We start from the raw sequence: 18,834 nt of genomic DNA, 5'->3' as shown, positions 1-18,834 counted from the left end.
ATTTTATTTATCCCTCTCCATCTCCAACCCTAGATCAAATATCTCATTATGATTCAACTGTACAGAATCAACTATACAGAACTTTACCATCTTAAATGAAATATAGAATTTCCCCCAAGAACTTTCTTACTTCCATCAGTTAAAGTCAGTAAAGATCTTAGTTTGCTTCAAAAGACAATGTTGGTCACTCTGCGCAGCTAAAGACCATTATCACATTTGGTTAGAGCATTAAATAATTAATATAGTTAGAAGTTTAGGGTGTGAACCCTCTATAGGTTTGCTAGCTTGTTTCTGGTCTCCAGACACACATCATAGCTTTATAGGACTGGAGTCAGCCATCTAGGAAATATGTGTCACAAAACTGGGCAGTTAAGTGGTACATTGGATAGAGTACAGGGTCAGGGAATCAGGAGGACCTGAGTTCAAATTTGACCTAGGGCCAATATGATCTTGGGCAAATCATTTAATCCTGTTTGCTTCAATTTCTTCAAATGAGGTGGAGAAAGAAATAACAAACCCCTCTAGTATTTTTTGCCAAAAATAAAACCCCAAATGGAGTCATGAAGAGTTGAACATGACTGAAACAACTAAACAAAAGTCACAAGATGGATGGGAAAGAAAGAGTATGGATAGAGGAGTTTTTATTGGTGGAAAAACTACATAGTCACTGGGAAGAGTAAATGATATGAAAAAATCAATAAGATATTTGTCAAAAGAAAAAAAAGCAAATTATTTTTACTTACCTAAGGCCCAAGAAGGTACAGCTTCCAGAAGGAAACTACTACTGTAGAGAGCATGCATGTACATTAAATGAATCATTAGTTCAGCCAACCACCACCAGCAGAGAAGGCGGCTTACTCCCAGAACAAAAATGCAAAGATTGCCCTTTAAGGAATAAGATTCTTGATTCTGCATCTAAAAAAGGAAATGAAAGAAGAAATTAGACTATGTATTTTTAAAAGAGCACATCAAGTATTTTCTCTAATAACTTTTTAATTAGACATTCAGACAAGTATTTTTACTGTTTTCCCAATAAAAGACTATTTTGGTTGCTCTGGGCTTGTCTTTTTTTCTTTTTTATATTTTTTCAATACAGTGGAGATAGGTGACTTGCCAAGGTCACACAGCTAAATAAGAATTAAGTGTCTAAGTTCAGATTTAAACTCAGGTCCTCCTGACTTTAGGGCTAGTGCTCTATCTACTGTGCCACCTACCTGTTCAAGAGAGATTATGTTCGAGGTGGCTAGTGTGGGGTGGCTAGGTGGCACAGTGGATAGAGCACCGGCCCTGGAGTCAGGAGTACCTGGGTTCAAATCCGGTCTCAGACACTTAATAATGACCTAGCTGTGTGGCCTTGGGCAAGCCACTTGACCCCATTTGCCTTGCAAAAAAAAAGCAACTAAGAAAGCTTATGTTCTACTAGCACAGCCATCAATTATCTATATGCACATCAAAGAAGCATCAAAGAAAAAAATATAGTGGAGAAATGAAATAATATTACAAACCAAACCAAAATGACCCAAACTGGTATTTCCCTACATTCTACTGAATTCATATTTACACTGTTATCAATGCAAGAAGGAAAAACTCTACTAAAATGGTTTTGTTCAGAATTCTGCAAGTAATAGGATGATGGTTTTCTAAATGGTGGGGATACACATAAGAGAAGAAACCACAGATTCTGAAAACCATTGTGAGGTTTGATGCAAAATCTCTTGGCATTTCTATTGGGAAGAAATACAACCCTGCCTACACCACAAACACATACATACATACACACACAAACACACACACACACACACATATACATCTTCTGTTCTCTGAATTTTACAAAGATGACAAGATTTCATTAAACTAATGGTTGTCTTGAAGGGCAGAGGCGGAGCTAATGAATAAATGATGAAGTTGAGTCTCTGAAGATATTAAATGGTGCAGGAATAAAGGATAAGATCTAGCATTTCATAATTAGGGCTTAAGACATTAAATAAAACAATGAAAAAGTACAAGTTTCTAGGGAACTGAAGTCTAAAGGCAATTTATTTCTTTTTCCCTAAAGCATTCAGGGGATTGGCTCCTCAATTGCAATGGGGGTGAGTGATACTGCCCACAGAGGGGAAGGTGAGCTCTTGAAGCTAGTACATTTATTTTTCTTCCATTTAAAAATGTGCACATTCAATCATTTTCTCAAATTGTCCTCCCACAGAGAGATGCCTGGCTAAGTCATCTTGGCTAGATAAGTGACATTACAATAACCTTAACAAATAGCTTTCTACCTTTTTTCATCAGCTTTGTTAATTGTGCTAAAGAAAGCTCTTTGCCTTTACCTTTTCTTTAAAAAGAAGTTAAAAAATATGAATTCATAAAACTATTGAAAGAAAATAGTTTTTAAAAGAAATAAATTCACTTTTTTTCTCCCATTTAGTTTACCTTGATTCACCTCAGGTGGAGATTTTAAAAAGCAATTGCATAGGAGGTTCTACAATTGTCTGAAAAATAGAGACCACATTGCAGAAGTAATCTTATGGACATCTGTTGTGGTTCACCTCATACCTGACCAATATGTCCTTTCAATAAATTGTAGAAATAGAGGTCATGTAGTTTTTACTTGGACATTTCTAATGTAAGAAAACCCATGATCTCCCTAAGAAACCCATGCCACTTTTAGAAAATCCTCATTGTTAGAAGATTCTTCCTTACATCAAGTCTAAATCGATCTCCCTGAAATTTGAGCCATACTAAAGGAGCTTGATTCTTCTTCCACTCTTTAGTTCTTCAAATACCTGAAAATTTCAGTCTTGGTTGACCCCCACCCCAATATGTTCTCTTTTATTTTCTGACCGATGTTTTTTCAAGGTTCTTTCAAACAATCCACACGTACCATATTCTCTCATTTGAGTATTTCTCATTTGCTTCTTTCAACCATCCTAGTTACTTTCCTTCAAGATTTGCTCTAGGCTAGGGTGCTAATGTCTTTTCTAAAATGTAGCTCCCTGAATTTAACAGTACAGTACATCCATTAACTCTCTCATATTAGATCCTATGTCTGGTATGTCTCATTATAACTAAGGATAGCACTAATTTTTTTTTGACTGTCATTCCACACTACTGACTAAAATTGAGCTCATATTCCATTAAAACCCTCGATTTTATCCACAATCAATATCCAAAAAATATTGTTGTCTAACTTTATATTCAAACTTTACCAATTTGTAAAATGGCTTTTTTTGTACCCAAAATAAATTTCATCATATTCAATTTTCCCCATCATTCTAGCCTGATCTTGGATCCTCGTAGCTCTCATTAAAAGTATTCCACTGTTCTCCCTAGCTTCCTATTACCTGATGGAGGTAGGAAGGACATGCACTCTAGGTCTTGATTAATAAGAATGTTGACTAAAGCAAAGCACAGATCTCTGAGACATGGTACAACAATCTGCCTCCTTCAAAGTTGGCAATGACACATTTAATCATTTAATTCTTTGGATTGGTTACTTCAACCAATTCCAGATTCACCTGGTAGTACTATTAACTATCCCAAATCTCTCTTTTATACAAAAGTATAGAATGAGAGCATGGGCAGCTAGGTGGCACAGTGAATAGACTATTGGACCTAGTGTGAAGGAGATTAAAATCAGGACTCAGATGCCAATTAGGTGTGTGACCCTAAACAGGTCACTTAACCCTGTTTGTTTCATTTTTCACATCTATAAAATTATCTGGAAAAGGAAATGGCAAACCATGCCATTATCTTTGCCAAGAAAACCTCAAATGGATAACAAAGAATTGGACATCATTTAAAAAAACAACTAAACCAAAAGATAGCATGAGAGATTTTGTCAAATACTTTACTGAAATTGAAATATATATTATGTCTGTGATCCATTATCAGCCTAGTTATTATTGTTGTTAGTTTTGATGGAGGAGAATCGGTGATTTCAATAGTGTTAAGAGTTCTCCATGGAAGAAACTTCCACTGCCAATACTGATCAGCAGCAATTTATAATCACAGAGAATAAGTGTCTCATCCAAGGTCACACACCTGTTGTGTCAGAAGTAGGACCTGATTGACTTCTACCCACTGGGCAATGCTGCCTCTCTGTTATTCTAGATACACTGAAAAAAAGAAAATGAGATTAACCTGACAAAGATCTGTCCTTGATCAATCCATACTGACTTTAATGACCACTGCCTCCTTTTCTAAGTGCTCACAAATCAAACCCTTAATATCATATTCTAGAATTTTGCCCAGAACAGAATTCAAGTTCATTGGTCAATTGTGTCCATACTACATCCTCTTCCTTTTCTGAAAATTAGGACAACATTGTCCTGTGATACTTCTCTTATTCTTCAAAATATTTCAAAAATCATGGAAGAAAGCCTTATCATCATATCTACTAGTCTTTTCATGCCTCCAGGAAGCAGTGATTTGAATTTATTGTCTTTCTGTCTTGTCATTAATCTCTTTTCCCCTCCATGTTAACCACATTTCTTTCATAATTCCTTCCAAGGGTTGTTACACAACATTTGTCATCACTGTTATTTTTTCCACTACATCCTTTTGCACACTATACCAAATTTTGATTTATTCAGGAAGTAAGCCTGACATGTTTTCATGGCTTGCCAAGTCAGAATCATTTTGACTGTACAACTGTAAACAAAACCTATCATGGAATGATCAAGGACAAACTAGTCATTAGGCTAAGAGGCTATAAATATGTCACCAATAGAGATTGATGCTCAAGGAACTGGCATAAGTAAGATGGGGGAGAAGAATCTCCAGAGGACATGTGATCCAATATCTCACTTTGCCTGCAATAAGATCACTTGAGATCAATAAAATGGTATATCTTGGCCTTCAAAATCTAGATTTGGACTCAAAGAATTCTAATTACAAGCTCTTCTATCTATCACCCACATAATTTTGGTCAAATCACTTGACCTCTTGAAGATTCAACTGGACCAGATGATCTTTTAAGTCCCCTCTAGGTCTAAATCCTATGATTTTGGAAAATCAAAAATGCTCTACTTAAAAGGTCAAGGCCAGAGGAAAATGATGGAATGAATTCTCCTTAACCAAAGCATTTCTCAGATTTCTAAATAAGCAGTCATCACAGGGATTTGGGGACCCTGAAGGGGTACTTACACATCAACCACCCAGGAATGAGAGTGTCATTATGGCATTCATCCAAAGAAAAGATGGCATCTGCCTCTGACATGAGCTGTGATAGCAATACAGTATAAAATGGTCCATTCATTCTTCTAGCAATACATCTGTACATCCCTGATGCTTCTCCATTCCAGTCAATCAAATACCAAGCCTTTGCCAAAGGACTACCCTCCACACTCCCTACCAATCCTGCTGGTTTAAAGAGTACAAGCAAATGTAATTAAAATGAGACCTTGGAGCATGCTCTGTAGCTGATTAGTTTCCCAATAATGACTTTTCCAATTCCCCACCTCAGGCAGAATTTTCCTACCATGTTTAATAAGGCATAAGCATATGTCACATATGAAAGGAGTTGGATTTCTCACCAGAACACTCTGAATGCTTTCTTATTTAGAAAGGCAAAAACGAGTGTTCTTTAATCACATAAATCACAACCTGATAAAGTAAACAATTTAATGTTCCATTCTCTTGCCTTAAAAAAGGAAGGTAATTCTGCCTTTATGCTACTAAAATTACTGAGGTGTACTTATACCTTCAATCTAGTCAACTCCCTTTTATTTTTAAAATTCGGTATTATTCCTTGTCAAGCCTGCAGGAAGAATAAACAGGCAGAGCACAGTTCACCTAATGAGCCCTGCTGTTCTCCCGCCTGCATGCACAATGTTCTATTTGAGATATTCCACTGTGGGGAGGGAGTAGAGGGGGAAGAGAGTCGATCTTAAAACTGTTTGAAAATGTCATCAATGTGAATTTCTGGTTAGGGCTAAACCAAAAACTACACACTGACTCATATGCAAAGTGCATTTTAAAGCACATTATAATAAAAAAATCTCATTTCTTGTAAATTGCTTAAAAAGGAATATCTAGGCCCCTTACTCTCTGCATGATGTCCTGCTGATTAAGAAAGACAGATCTCAAAGATGAAAAGCCCTTCCCTTTTACATTCATACACAGAGCACTAACAAGAGATTTCTGTCCTAGTCAAGGTTGAACTGGATTATAGGCATCAAATACCCAGTCCAACAACTACAATTCTCCTGAATGTTGCAGAGCATAGATAATGTCTGTATGCAGTCAGAAAAGCTTAGTGTTAACTAGTTTTAAAAGATGAACTAGTTAACTTCTGAAGATCCCCTGAACCCTTGGGATTCTATAAGTCTATGTTTCTCTATGAGATAAACATTTGGGAAAACAGAACTAGAATGGATAATCCAGATCTGTCTCTAAACTGCACCATTCCATGACCTCTTATTCAACTTCTCTTTTGGATACTTGAGAGTAAATGAATGAATGAGTGAATAATGGATGAATGGAGTGTGGGAATAGAGTGTGAGGAAAAAGAAGACTCGTGTGATTGAATTGTCAAATGTGTGAAGGTGAATAAATGGATAGATAGATGGATGGATGGATAAATAAATAAAAGTTATATAGTGTGTTAAGGGTTTCAAATCACCTTAAATGTAACTTCCAATGGTATTCACAACATCCCTATGAAGTACCTGTTATTACTATTCTCTATTTGAAAATAAGGAAACTGAGTTTGAAAGGATGTGTAACTTGCCCAGAGTTACACACTAAGTAGGTATCTGAGGAAACATTTTAATTCAAATCTCCCTTACTTCAAGGCTGGCACTCTATTGATGGTGCCACCTAGCTGCCATAGAAAAATACAATAAGAAATATTATTTCTTTGACTTGACTGACAGTCAGTCAATAAATATTTATTAGTCATCCACTTTGTACTAGAAACTCAGCTGCAAGTAGGATACAAAAATAAAACACTGTCTCTGCCCTCAAGGAACTAACAGTTCAATGAGTGACAGAGACAACTTACACTTACATACAAACAAGTTACACAGAAGATAAATAAGGAGAGAAAAACCAACAAATGGAAGGCACTAGAATAGAAAGTCATTCAGGAAACCAGACTCATCAAAATTACACTGTTTCATCTTTCTTTTCTCCTCTCCTGTACAACAACCCTACAGTCACAGGAAAAAAGAAGAACAGTTTTTAGGAAACCCCAGAATAAAGATCTAAACTCCTTACACTATAGGATACATATTTGTATCTTCATACCAGGAAAAAGACTAGTGTTCTCATTTTGGTTTTGAGAAATAACAGCTACTTTCCAATTCCCATAACTTAAATGCCTTGCCTCCCTAATTGTATTAATATAGATTTTTTTTTGTAGGATTACTTTCAGGCCAAAGATTCTATGACAATAAGTACTGAGCAAAAATCTCACCCTTCTGCCAGCGAGAAAATTTAAGCCATGTATTCCCACTGATGGTGATTCACAGAATAAGAAATGATAAAAATACCCAAGAAGAAACTGTCATCGAGGCTGGGGGTCTTCAACACTGTTTTGTCATGGATTCCTTTGGCAATCTAATAAAATGTATGGACTTCTCAGAATAATGTTGTCAAATACATAAAGTAAAATACATGTTTTCCTCAAACTGTGCTGTCTTGTATCTTACTTTTTTGTCTATACTCATTCAGCTACAACCTTAATTCAAACCTCATCCACCTATTGTAATTACTTTTTAATTGGTTTCTCCATCTCATCTTTCTCCATTGTAAGTCTTCCTCCACACATCTATGAAAGCAACTTTCCTTAAGGACAGATCTAATCCACTACTCAATTCAAGTGACTCCCTATTGCTTCTTATCCCTTTAGATAAAATATCTCTTTGCTTGGCTTTTAAAGTGTTTTACAAACTGACCAGAAGCTAGTTTTCCAGCTTCATTATACATTATCTCTGTCATACATTTAACAGTCCATTCACATAAGCCTTCTCCTTGTTCCTCACACTCCTCCTATTACCATGGCCATTACTCCATGGCTGGAATTTGCTTCTGCCTCCCCTCTGTCTTATAGTATTCCCCACTTCCTTCATTCCCACAAGTGCTATTAATCTTCTTCCCTAACTTTTATTTAACTACTTTGCATTTAATTTATATTTAATCAGTTCATATTTATTTTACACAAACATATCTTTTCTCCTAATGTCTCCTTGAGATTACGAATTATTTCATTTTCTGTATCTCTAGGACCTAACATAATCTAGCATATAGCAAATGTTTAATAAATGTTTCTTAAATGATGGACTGAAGAGCTATCTTATATTTTATATGAATCATTTTTAAAAGATGCAAGAAAGTTTGACTCCAATCTCTACATATTTACATAGTTATATAATTTAAACTTGTAAATACAACATAATAAGAATATGTATGGACCTATGATATATTGGTAAGGAGAACTCCTGGATCAGGAAATTCCTTCCACCAATGTACCTTCTAATCATAGAGAGTTGTCTAGAGTATAGAGTAGATTGACTTTGCCTCTGGCCAAACAGGGACTTCTATATGTGTGAATCAGTTCTTCCTGAATTTGAGGTCAGCTCTCTGTCACATTCCCATCAGAGTAGAAAGACAAAACTATAATTATTTTTTGTCTCCAAAGTACATTTGGGTTTTTTTGCATTTTTTATTATATAAATATTTTATTTGTTTTCCAATTATATACAATAGTAGTTTCTACCAATCTTTTTTTGGCAAGGTTTCGAATTTTTCAATTTTTCCCCCTCCCTCCCTTCCCTCCCTCCTCCCCCCCCAATAGAAGGCAATCTAATAGTCTTTACATTGTTTCCATGATTTTCATAGATCAATATTGAATGTGTTGAGAGAAAAAAATATATCCTTAAAGAAGAAAAAAATATTAAGGATAGCAAAATTATGCAATACTTAAGACAACTTTTTTTTAAATTGAGGATAATCATCTTTGGTCTTCATTCAAACTCCACTGATCTTTCTTTGGATACTGATGATATTCTCCATCACATATTGCCCCCAAATTGTCTTTGATTATTGCACTGATGGAGTGCACCACATGTTGTTGTTAAGGTGTACAATGTTCTACTGGTTCTGCTCCACTCATTCAGCATCAATTTATGCAAGTCTTTCCAAGCTTCTCTGAAATCCCATCCCTCATGATTTCTAATAAAACAATAGTGTTCTATCACAATATGTTTAGCATTCCCAAATTGATGGACATCACCTAGATTTCCAACTTTTTCCATTATAAAGCTGCTATCAATATTTTTGTACATGTGAGGTTTTTACCCTTTTTCATGATCTCTTCAGGATATAGATCCAGTAGTGATATTGCTGGATCAAAGGGCATGTACATTTTTATTGCCCTTTGTGCATAATTCCAGATTACTCTTCAGAAAGGTTGGATCAGTTCACAGCTCCACCAACAATGCATTAGTGTCCCAGATTTCCCACATCCCTTCCAATATTGATCATTATTATTTCTGGTCATATTGGCCAATCTGAGAGGTGTGAGGTGGTGCCTCGAGTTGGTTTAATTTGCATTTCTCTAATCATTGCATAATCTCTAATTTAGAGCAATTTTTCATATTACTATACATAGCTTTGATTTATTTGTCTAAAAATTGCCTTGGCACATTCTTTGGTGATTTATCAATTGGGGAATGGCCTTTTTTGTTTTATAAATTTGACTCAGTTCTTGATATATTTTACAAATGAGTCATTTGTCAGAAACACTAGTTATAAAAATTGTTTCCCAATTTTCTACATCTCTTTTGATCTTGGTTAGAACAGTTTTGCTTGTGCAAAGGTTTTTTAAATTAATATAATCAAAATTATCCAGTTTGTTTTTTATAATGTTGTCTATCTCTTCCTTGGTCATAACCTGCCCCACTTTACCATAGATCTGACAGGGGAATTACTCCTTTTTCTCCTAATTTGCTTATAATATTGTCTTTTATGTCTAAATTTTGCACCTATTTGGTTTTATTTGGTGTAGGGTGTAAGATGTTGTTCTAATCCTAGTTTCTGCTATACTATCTTACAGTTTTCCCAGCATTTTTATCAAAGAGTGAGTTCTTAGCCCAGAAGCTGGATTCTTTGGGTTTACTAAAAAGCAGATTACTATAATCATTTCCTGCTGTCTCTTTGGCACCTAATCTATTCCACTGATCCACCACTATATTTCTTAGTCAGTACCAGACAGTTTTTATGACTGATGCTTTATAATATCATTTTAGATCTGGTAAGGCTAAGCCACCTTCTTTTGCATTTTTTTTATTAAATCCCTGGATATCCTTGACTTGTTTCTCCATACAAATTTACAGTTTTTTTCTAGCTCACAAAAGTAATTTTTGGAAGCTTGATTGGTATGGCAGTAAATAAATAGTTTAATTCAGATAGAATTGTCATTTTTATTATATTGGCTTGGCCTATTCATGACCAGTTGATATTTGCCATTATTTAGATCTGATTTTATTTGTGTGAAAAGTGTTTTAAGGGTGTTTTCATAGAGTTTCTGAGCCTGCCTTGGCAGGTAGACTACCAAGTATTTTATGTTGTCTGAAGTTATTTTAAATGGGATTTCTCTAACCTGCTGCTGTATCTTTTTAGTAATATATAGAAATGCTGAGGATTTATGTGGGTTTATTTTCTGTCCTGTGACTTTGCTAAAGTTGTTAATTGTTTCCAGTAGTTTTTTAGATGATTTTGGGGGTTCTCATCTGTAAAGCGTGAGTCTTGTTTCTTCCCTCCCAATTCTAATTCCTTCAATTTTTTTTTCTCTTCTCTTATTGATGAAGCTAACATTTCTAATACAATATTGAATAGTAGTGGTGATAACAGGCAATCTTGTTTCTTGCTAGGAATGCTTCTAGCTTATCCCCATTGCATATAATGATTGCTGATGGTTTCTATTAGATACTACTTATCCTCTTAAGGAACAATCCACTTATTCCTATTTCCTCTAGTGTCTTAGTAGGAATGGGTGCTGTATTTTGTCAAAGGCTTTTTCATCATTTGTTGGTCTTGTTATTGATATAGTAAATTATGCTTGACAGTTTTCCTAATATTGAAACAACCCTGCATTTCTATAAGTTCTGTTTGGTCATAGTGTATTATCCTAGTGATACCTAGCTGTAATAGCTTTGCTAATATTTTATTTAAGACTTATTTTTTTTAATTTATTTTTTATTCTCATTTTGTACAAATGTTTTTTTACAATAACAAAATATTCTTGTTTACAAGTAAACAAAATACCCCTCTTCCCCCATGAATATAGATAGACTTGCTTGGGAGAAAAAAGTAAAGGGGAGAGAAAAAAATTAAAATTAAAAAAAAATAATAGTAATAATTGTAGATATGGACAGGTGGCGCAATGGACGAAGCACCAGCCCTGGAGCCACGAGCTCCCAAGCCCATATCCAGCCTCGTAAACCCAACAATCACCCAGCCGTGTGACATGCAAGCTCCCCGATCCCCACTGCCCTGCAAAAACCAAAAAGAAGGGGAAAAAAAAGACCCAAAATAAAAAAAATAGTAATAATAGTAGGGGTGGCTGGGTGGCAGACAGAGCATTGGCCCTTGAGCCAGGAGCACCTGGGTCCAAATCCGGCCCCAGACACCCAAAGATCACCCTGCTATGTGGCCCCAGGCAGGCCATTCAGCCCCATTTGCCCTGCACCCTCCCCCAAATAATAATAACAAAAAATGTGTTTGAGTCTTTGTTCCAACACCAACAACTCTGTCATGGGTGGATCTCATTCTTTATGATAAGTCCATCACAAAAGTTACTTCCATATTTTTCCACCATTGCCATTGCTGATCGCAACTCCTTCCTTTCTTATTTCTCCACTACCATGTACTCTATTTTCTCTCTCCTTTCACTCTGACTCTGCTGTAGGGTCGTTGACTGGCTCAGCAGATAGATCCCTGGTCCTGGGGCCAAGAAGCCCTGAGCCCCCATACCACCCCTTAGGCCCAGAATCCACCTGGCCTCATGGTCCCGGACAGGCCATCCAATCCCAGCCCCTTGCAAGAAGTAAAAAAGAAAATGTGTTATATCTGACCAGTCTCCCCCCATGGTCCATCCTCTCCTCCTTTATTCACAACTCCACCCCTTCCCCCTGCTCCCCCCCTCCTTCTTACTCCAGATGTCTATACCCCATTGCGTATATATGCTGTTTCCTCTCCTAGCCACCTCTGATGAGAGCAAAGATTCCCTCATTCCCCCTTGCCTCCCCGCTTCCATATCATTACAATAGCTCATTGTAATAAAAAAAAATCTTATGTGAAATATCTTGGACTATTCCCCCTCTCCTTTTTCTTTCTCCCATTCCATTTCCCCTTTTTTCCTATTGACTCCATTTTTACACCATATTTTATCTTCAAATTCAGCTTTCTCCTGTGCTTCAGCTATAAAAGCTCTCTCTACCTGCTCTATTAACTGATAAGGTTCATATGAGTATTATCAGTGTCATCTTTCTATGCAGGAATACATGCAGTTCAGCCTCATTAAGTCCCTCATGTTTCCCCCCTCTCCTCCAATCTCCATGCTTCACCTGAGTCCTATATCTGAAGATCAAACCTTCTGTTCAGCTCTGGCCATTCCAAAAGGAACCTTTGAAATTCCCCTGGTTCATTGAAAATCCATCTTTTTCCCTGGAAGAGGACATTCAGCCTTGCTAGGTAGTTCATTCTTGGCTGCATTCTAAGCTCTTTTGCCTTCCGGTATATTGTATTCCAAGCCCTACGAGCTTCCAATGTAGCTGCTGCTAAGTCCTGTATGATCCTGACTGTAGCTCCACGATATTTGAACTGTGTCCTTCTGGCTGCTTGTAATATTTTCTCTTTTACTTGGGAATTCTGGAACTTGGCTATAATATTCCTAGGGTTTGGTTTTTTGGGATCTCTTTCTCTGGGGGGGATCGGTGGATTCTCTCCATTTCCATTTTGCCCTCTGCTTCTAGAATATCAGGGCAATTTTCCTGTAGTAATTCTTTGAAAATGATGTCAAGGCTCTTTTCCTGGTCATGACTTTCAGGTATTCTAATAATTTTTAAATTATCTTTCCTAAGTCTGTTTTCCATATCAGTTGTTTTTTCAATGAGATATCTCACATTTTCTTCTAATTTTTCATTTTTTTGGTTTTGAAGTATTGATTCCTGATTTCTGGTAAATTCATCAATCTCCCTGAATTCTATTCTTTGTCTGAAGGATTTGTTTTCCTCAGAGAGTTTTCTTATATCTTTTTCCATCTGGCCAATTTTGCTTTTTAAAGCATTCTTCTCCTCAATAACTTTTTGAACTGTTTTGTCCATTTGACCTAAGCTGGTTTTTAGCGTGCTATTTTCTTTAGCATTTTTTTTGGATTTCCTTGACTAAGCTGCTGACTTCATTTTCATGTTTTTCCTGCATCTCTCTCCTTTCTTTTCCCAGTTTTTCTTCCAACTCCCTCATTTGATTTTCAAAGTCTTTTTTGAGTTCTGTCATAGCCTGAGCCCAATTTCTGTTTTTCTTGGAGTCTTTAGATGCAGGAGCTTGTGCTTCCTCATCTTCAGACTGAGTATTTTGATCCTTCTTGGGCTCATTTGCAAAATATTTCTCAATAGTCTTCCTTTTGTTTCTCTGCTTGCTCATTTTCCCAGCCTGGGCCTGGTTTGGGGTGCTTCCTGAGCTTTTGGGACACTCCCACAAGGGTCTCAGTGTGTGAGGCTCTGTCCTCCCTCCTGATCTGTGAATGACCATAAGCACCTCCCTCTGCCACGGGGCTGAGGTGTGTGTGTGTGGGGGGGGGCTGCTGTTCTTTGGTGGGGCCTAGACTGCGATCAGGATCTGAATGTGGTCAGAGCCCCAGAGTCCTGTTCCAGGGGCTGAGGACAGAGCTGGGCAGTCTCTCTTCACTCCCCTCCCTCAGCTCAATGGGCTCATGCCCTGGGGGCTCCTGCTTACTGGCTCTGCCTGCTTCTGTTTCCTGGTCTGAGGGAATGACCAAGCTGCTGGCTGTGTGCCCCGAGGGCTGGGCTCCACGTGCTTGCTCTGGCAGAGGTCCCCCACTGTTCCCCCACTTTGTGCCCAGTGCTACTCGGGGTGCAGCTCAGGAGACTGCCCCGCTGCTGTGAGCTGTGACTCCCAGCACCCTGGGGATGCCTCCGGGAGGCTGAAGTTCTTTCGCTCTGGCAGGCCACCCCTCTGGTGGGCCGCCCCTCCAACCCCGGGGAGTAAAGCCTTTCTGTTCTTTTCCAGGTTACCTTGAGTAGGAGAACTGCCTCACTGGGTCCCTTTGTGGGTTCTGTCTCTCGAAAGTTTAGTTAGAATCCTTAGCTGATGAGTTTTATCAGAGAGCTCCTAAGACTCGATCCCTTCTTGTCCTATTTAAGACTTTTAAATCCATATTCATTAGGGAAATTAGTCTATAATTTTCTTTCTCTGTTTTGACTCTTCCCAGTTAAGGTATCATCACTATACTGGTGTCATAGATGGAATTAGGCAGTGTTCTGTCTTCATCTATTTTTCCAAAAAGTTTGTATAGAATTGGAACCAATTGTTCCTTTAATGTTTGATAGAATTCACAGGAGATTTTTTTCCCTAGGGAATTCACTGATGATAAGGCTATTTAGGTATTTAATATCCTTTTATTTACCCTGGGTAATTTATAATTTTGTAAATATTCATACATTTCACTTGGATCATCAAATTTATTGGCATACAGATGGGCAATACAGTTCCAAATTATTACTTAAATTTTCTCCTCATTGGTGGTGAGTTTACCTTTTTTCATTTTTGATACTAGTAATTTGGTTTTCTTCTTTTTTTAAAATCAAATTAACCAAAGGTTTATGTATTTTAGTGTTTTATTCATAAAAACCAACTCTTGGTTTTATTTATAAGTTCAATAGTTTTCTTGCTTTCTGTTTTATTAATTTCTCCTTTAATTTTTAGAATTTCTAATTTGGTATTTAATGGGGGATTTTAATTTGTTCTTTCTCTAACTTTTTTAGTTGAATGTTTGGTTCATTGATTTCCTCTTTCTCTATTTTATTCATGTAAAATTTAGAAAAATAATACATCCCCAAATAATTGCTTTGGCTGTATCCTTTAAGTTTTAGTATGTTGTCTCTTTATTGTCATTGACTTGGATAAAATCATTAGTTCTTTCTATGATTTGTTGTTTGATCCACTCATTCTTTAAAATGAGGTTATTGTAGTTTCCAATTAGTTTAAGGTCTATCTCTCCATGGCCCACTATTGCACATTATTTTTATTGTATTATGGTCTGAAAGTTAACTATTCAATTCCTTTCAATGAGATTTTTATGTCCTAGTACATGTTAATTTTTATGTAGGTGCCATATACTGCAGAAAAAAGTGGTATATTCCTTTCTATCTCTGTTCAGTTTTCTCCAAAGGTCTATATTGCCTAAATTTTCTAACATTCTGTTGACCTCCTTAGCTTCCTCCCTGTTTATTTTATGCTTAGATTTCTCTAATTCTGAGAGAGGGAGGTTGAGGTATCCCACCAGTAAAGTTTTGCTGTTTCTGTCTTCCTATAACACATTCAACTTCTCCTCTAAGAATTTGGATTCTATACCTCATGGTGCATACATATTTACTATTGAAATTGCTTCATTATCTATGGTATCTTTTAGGAGGACATAGTTTCCTTCCTTATCTCTTTTAATGAGATTTATTTTTGCAGCTGCTTTGAGTGAGATAAAGATTGTTACCCCTGCCTTTTTTACACTTCAGCTGAAGCATAACATATTCTGCTCTGGCCTTTTACCTTTACTCTGCATGCATCTTACTGCTTCAAATGCATTTCTTGTAAACAACATGCTGTAGGATTCTGGTTTTTTAATCCACTCTATTAACTGCTTCCATTTATGGGAGAGCTTGTCCCATTCACATTCAAAGCTATAATTACTAACTCTTTATTGCCCTCCATGCTATCTCTCCTCATGTATTTTTCCCCCTTTTGTCACCTTATCCCTAATCCCCAATATTTGGCTTCTGAATACCACCTCCTTCGGTAGTTTACCCCCTTCTTTACAACCCCTCAACTTTTTCCCCCTTTTTCTTTGCCCCTTCTTCCTTCCCTTCTTTCTGTCAGTTCCTCTTTTTGTCCCTGCCTTCCCCTTTCCCCTCTTAATACCAAAGTACATTTATTATAGTTGGCTAATTGTTTGGTTGGTTAATTAGTTCTTGTCCTTCATTACTAAAGAAGATCAAAATGACATCAACTATGTTTGAGACTAAATTAAAGTATAACCTGTGTTAGAGCATGCTGATAAGACCAAAATGAGTTCAGAATGCTCTAACACAGGTTGGGCACAAATAGTCCATGTGAACACCTGGAGTGTTTACTCAGAACTTACATATATCATGGTTCCTTTGAGCTATCTTCAATCCTACCTTCCTCGCCAAGTACAGCACCCTTACTAATGAGGGCACACCATGTTTGGCAGTCCTGTGCCAGTGTCTCCCATGCTGCACAATCAATTCTAAAGTTCTTCAAAGAGAACTTCAGCATTTCTGGTGTCACTTATGATCCCCTCATGAGTGCTTGCCCTATGTAAGCTCTCCATAAAATAGTCTTTTTGGCAAGTACATATCTGGCCTTCTAACAATGTACCCAGTCTATCATTGTTGCTCTCTCTGTGGTAATGATGGAATGCTTGACATAAACTGTCTCAAGAAAGGAAAAAGAAAAAAAAGAAAAGACTTCAGTATCTTCTCCTGCCAGGTGATCTTCAGAATCTTCCTAAGACGATTTAAATGGAAGTGATTCAGTTTCCTGACATGATACTGATAGAATGATAGTCCAGGTTTCACAGGCATACAATAATGAGGGCAGTACAATGGCTCTGTAGAGTTTCAGTCTGGTAGTCAGTCTAATACCTCTTCTTTCCCACACTTTTCTTTCAAAGTCTCCCAAATACTGAGCCTCTGGCAATGTGAGGAATGGTAAAAAGGTATGGGTAATGTCTTTTGATTCATGCTTAAATTGGATTTAAGTGAGACAGAGTCACACAAAGTCATTGGCTTCCACTCAGAATCCATCTAGTGAAATCTTGTCATTCCAATCATTAAGAAACTGAGACCAAGGAGAGTGACTGATTTGGTCAAGATCACACTGTTCTTTTTCCAACCCTAAGGTCTTGAAATTCTATACTCATACTTGCCTAAACAAAACAAAAACTAGGGAGGGCATTCTCACTGATACAATATGGAGAAAGAAATTATTTACAAAAAAAGGGAAGATTTCCATTCCAAGATTTACATTAACCCCCTCAATGATTTAAAAATTAATATTTTTGCCAAAACAGATTTTAAGGTGGAATATTCTGACAGAAAAAAAAGGGGGCAGGGAGGTGGCACAGGAGTCAGGAGTACCTGGGTTCAAATCCAGCCTCAGACACTTAATAATTACCTAGCTATGTGGCTTTGGGCAAGCCACTTAACCCCATTGCCTTGCAAAAAAAAAAAAAAAAGAAATAGATATCTCCTGAAAACTACCTACCAATACAAATACTCAAATAGATATTTAATTCAGGCAACAGCAGTACCCATGTGTCATTACCTGTTTGACAAACTCTAAAAAGTTGATGATGGGACCATTGTGCAAGACTGGATAGTAAAAGACATAAGCCAGTAGCCAGAAGAAGGAGGAGGGGGAACCCTTAGGGTGCTCTTCTTGCCAGCAGAATTCAAGGCTGAAGCTGGTGTAGTACAGGCATCGAACCGTCAGGGTGAATTGAAGTAAGTAATACTCATTCTCCGTTTTATACCATCCTCTCTGTAACATCCAAGCAAAGAAGAGGGGAAAGACTTTTAACACTAATATCAACAACAACAGTAACCACAATAATAATATTTAAACAGTATTCTATGGGTTACAAAGCATCTCTCATACATTGTCTTCTAAGATCATATAACAACACCATCAGGGCAGGAAGTGATACAAATGTTCACCAAACTAGGACATTGGTTTTTTTTAATTAATTGACTAATTAATTTTCCAATTGTATGTAAAGATAGTTTTTAGCATTCGTTTCTGTAAAAATTTCTCCCTCTTACCTCTTACCCCTGCCCACCCTAGGATAGTAAGTAATCTGATATAAGTTAATCATATATAATTATGTTACACATAGTTTCATATTAGTTTCACTAGGAAGAAAAATTAGAACAAAAAGGGGAAAAATCACAAGAAGGAAAAACAAATTTAAAAAATGAAAATAATGTGCTTTGATCTATATTCCGATTCCATAATTCTTTCTCTGGATGTGGATGGTATTTTCCATTGCAGGTCTTTTAGAATTGTTTTAGATCACTGTATTAGTGAGAAGAGCTAAGTCTATCATAGTTGATCAACACACAATGTTGCTGTTAATGTGTACAAGAACATTGTGTTTTATTGCCATCATGAGCTTCATTTTATATGTCCATTTGGAGACTAGCAAAAATAATCAAATGAAGAAAACCGTATGCATGATATGAATCAAGGGTAGACTCAGTATTCTTACAGAAAATTTCTAAAAGGAGACATTGCTATGGAAAAATATAATCTTAAATTGAATTATCACACTCAACCAATTCAATTTCATAATTTCATTTATTAATCACTTACTATAATTAGGCACTGTACTAAGTACTGGGGCACCATTGTGAAAAGGTGAGGGAGAGAATACTACTGTGTATAGGGAGCAGTTAACAGTCCAGATTAACTGGAATGGGGAGAATGGGAAAAGGACTGATATGTCTAAGTGAAAGAGAGTAAAATAATACTAGAAAGTTAAGCAGGAACCATACTGTAAAAGACAGAGTGAAGAGC

The 18,834-nt window shown here is 36.8% G+C and overlaps 1 protein-coding gene and 1 long non-coding RNA gene across 3 annotated transcripts in view; one reads left to right on the top strand and one right to left on the bottom strand.

The window, feature by feature from the left end:
- Positions 1 to 7,568, top strand: part of LOC141513095 (uncharacterized) — a 65,553-nt gene extending 57,985 nt beyond the window's left edge. The window contains exon 5 of the long non-coding RNA XR_012475702.1: positions 7,361 to 7,568. This is a non-coding gene — a long non-coding RNA (uncharacterized LOC141513095). The remainder of the gene's footprint in view (positions 1 to 7,360) is intronic.
- Positions 1 to 18,834, bottom strand: part of HHAT (hedgehog acyltransferase) — a 505,442-nt gene that overhangs the window by 377,820 nt on the left and 108,788 nt on the right. For both annotated transcript variants that reach the window (XM_074222592.1, XM_074222594.1), the window contains 2 exons: positions 17,584 to 17,799; positions 744 to 915 (listed from right to left, as the gene is read on the bottom strand). In XM_074222592.1, the coding sequence (XP_074078693.1) occupies positions 744 to 915; positions 17,584 to 17,799 (388 nt within the window). The remainder of the gene's footprint in view (positions 1 to 743; positions 916 to 17,583; positions 17,800 to 18,834) is intronic.

The sequence above is a fragment of the Macrotis lagotis genome, chromosome 2 (assembly GCF_037893015.1).
Source record: "Macrotis lagotis isolate mMagLag1 chromosome 2, bilby.v1.9.chrom.fasta, whole genome shotgun sequence".
Lineage (NCBI taxonomy): Eukaryota > Metazoa > Chordata > Mammalia > Peramelemorphia > Peramelidae > Macrotis > Macrotis lagotis.
This window is presented reverse-complemented; position numbering and strand designations above follow the sequence as displayed.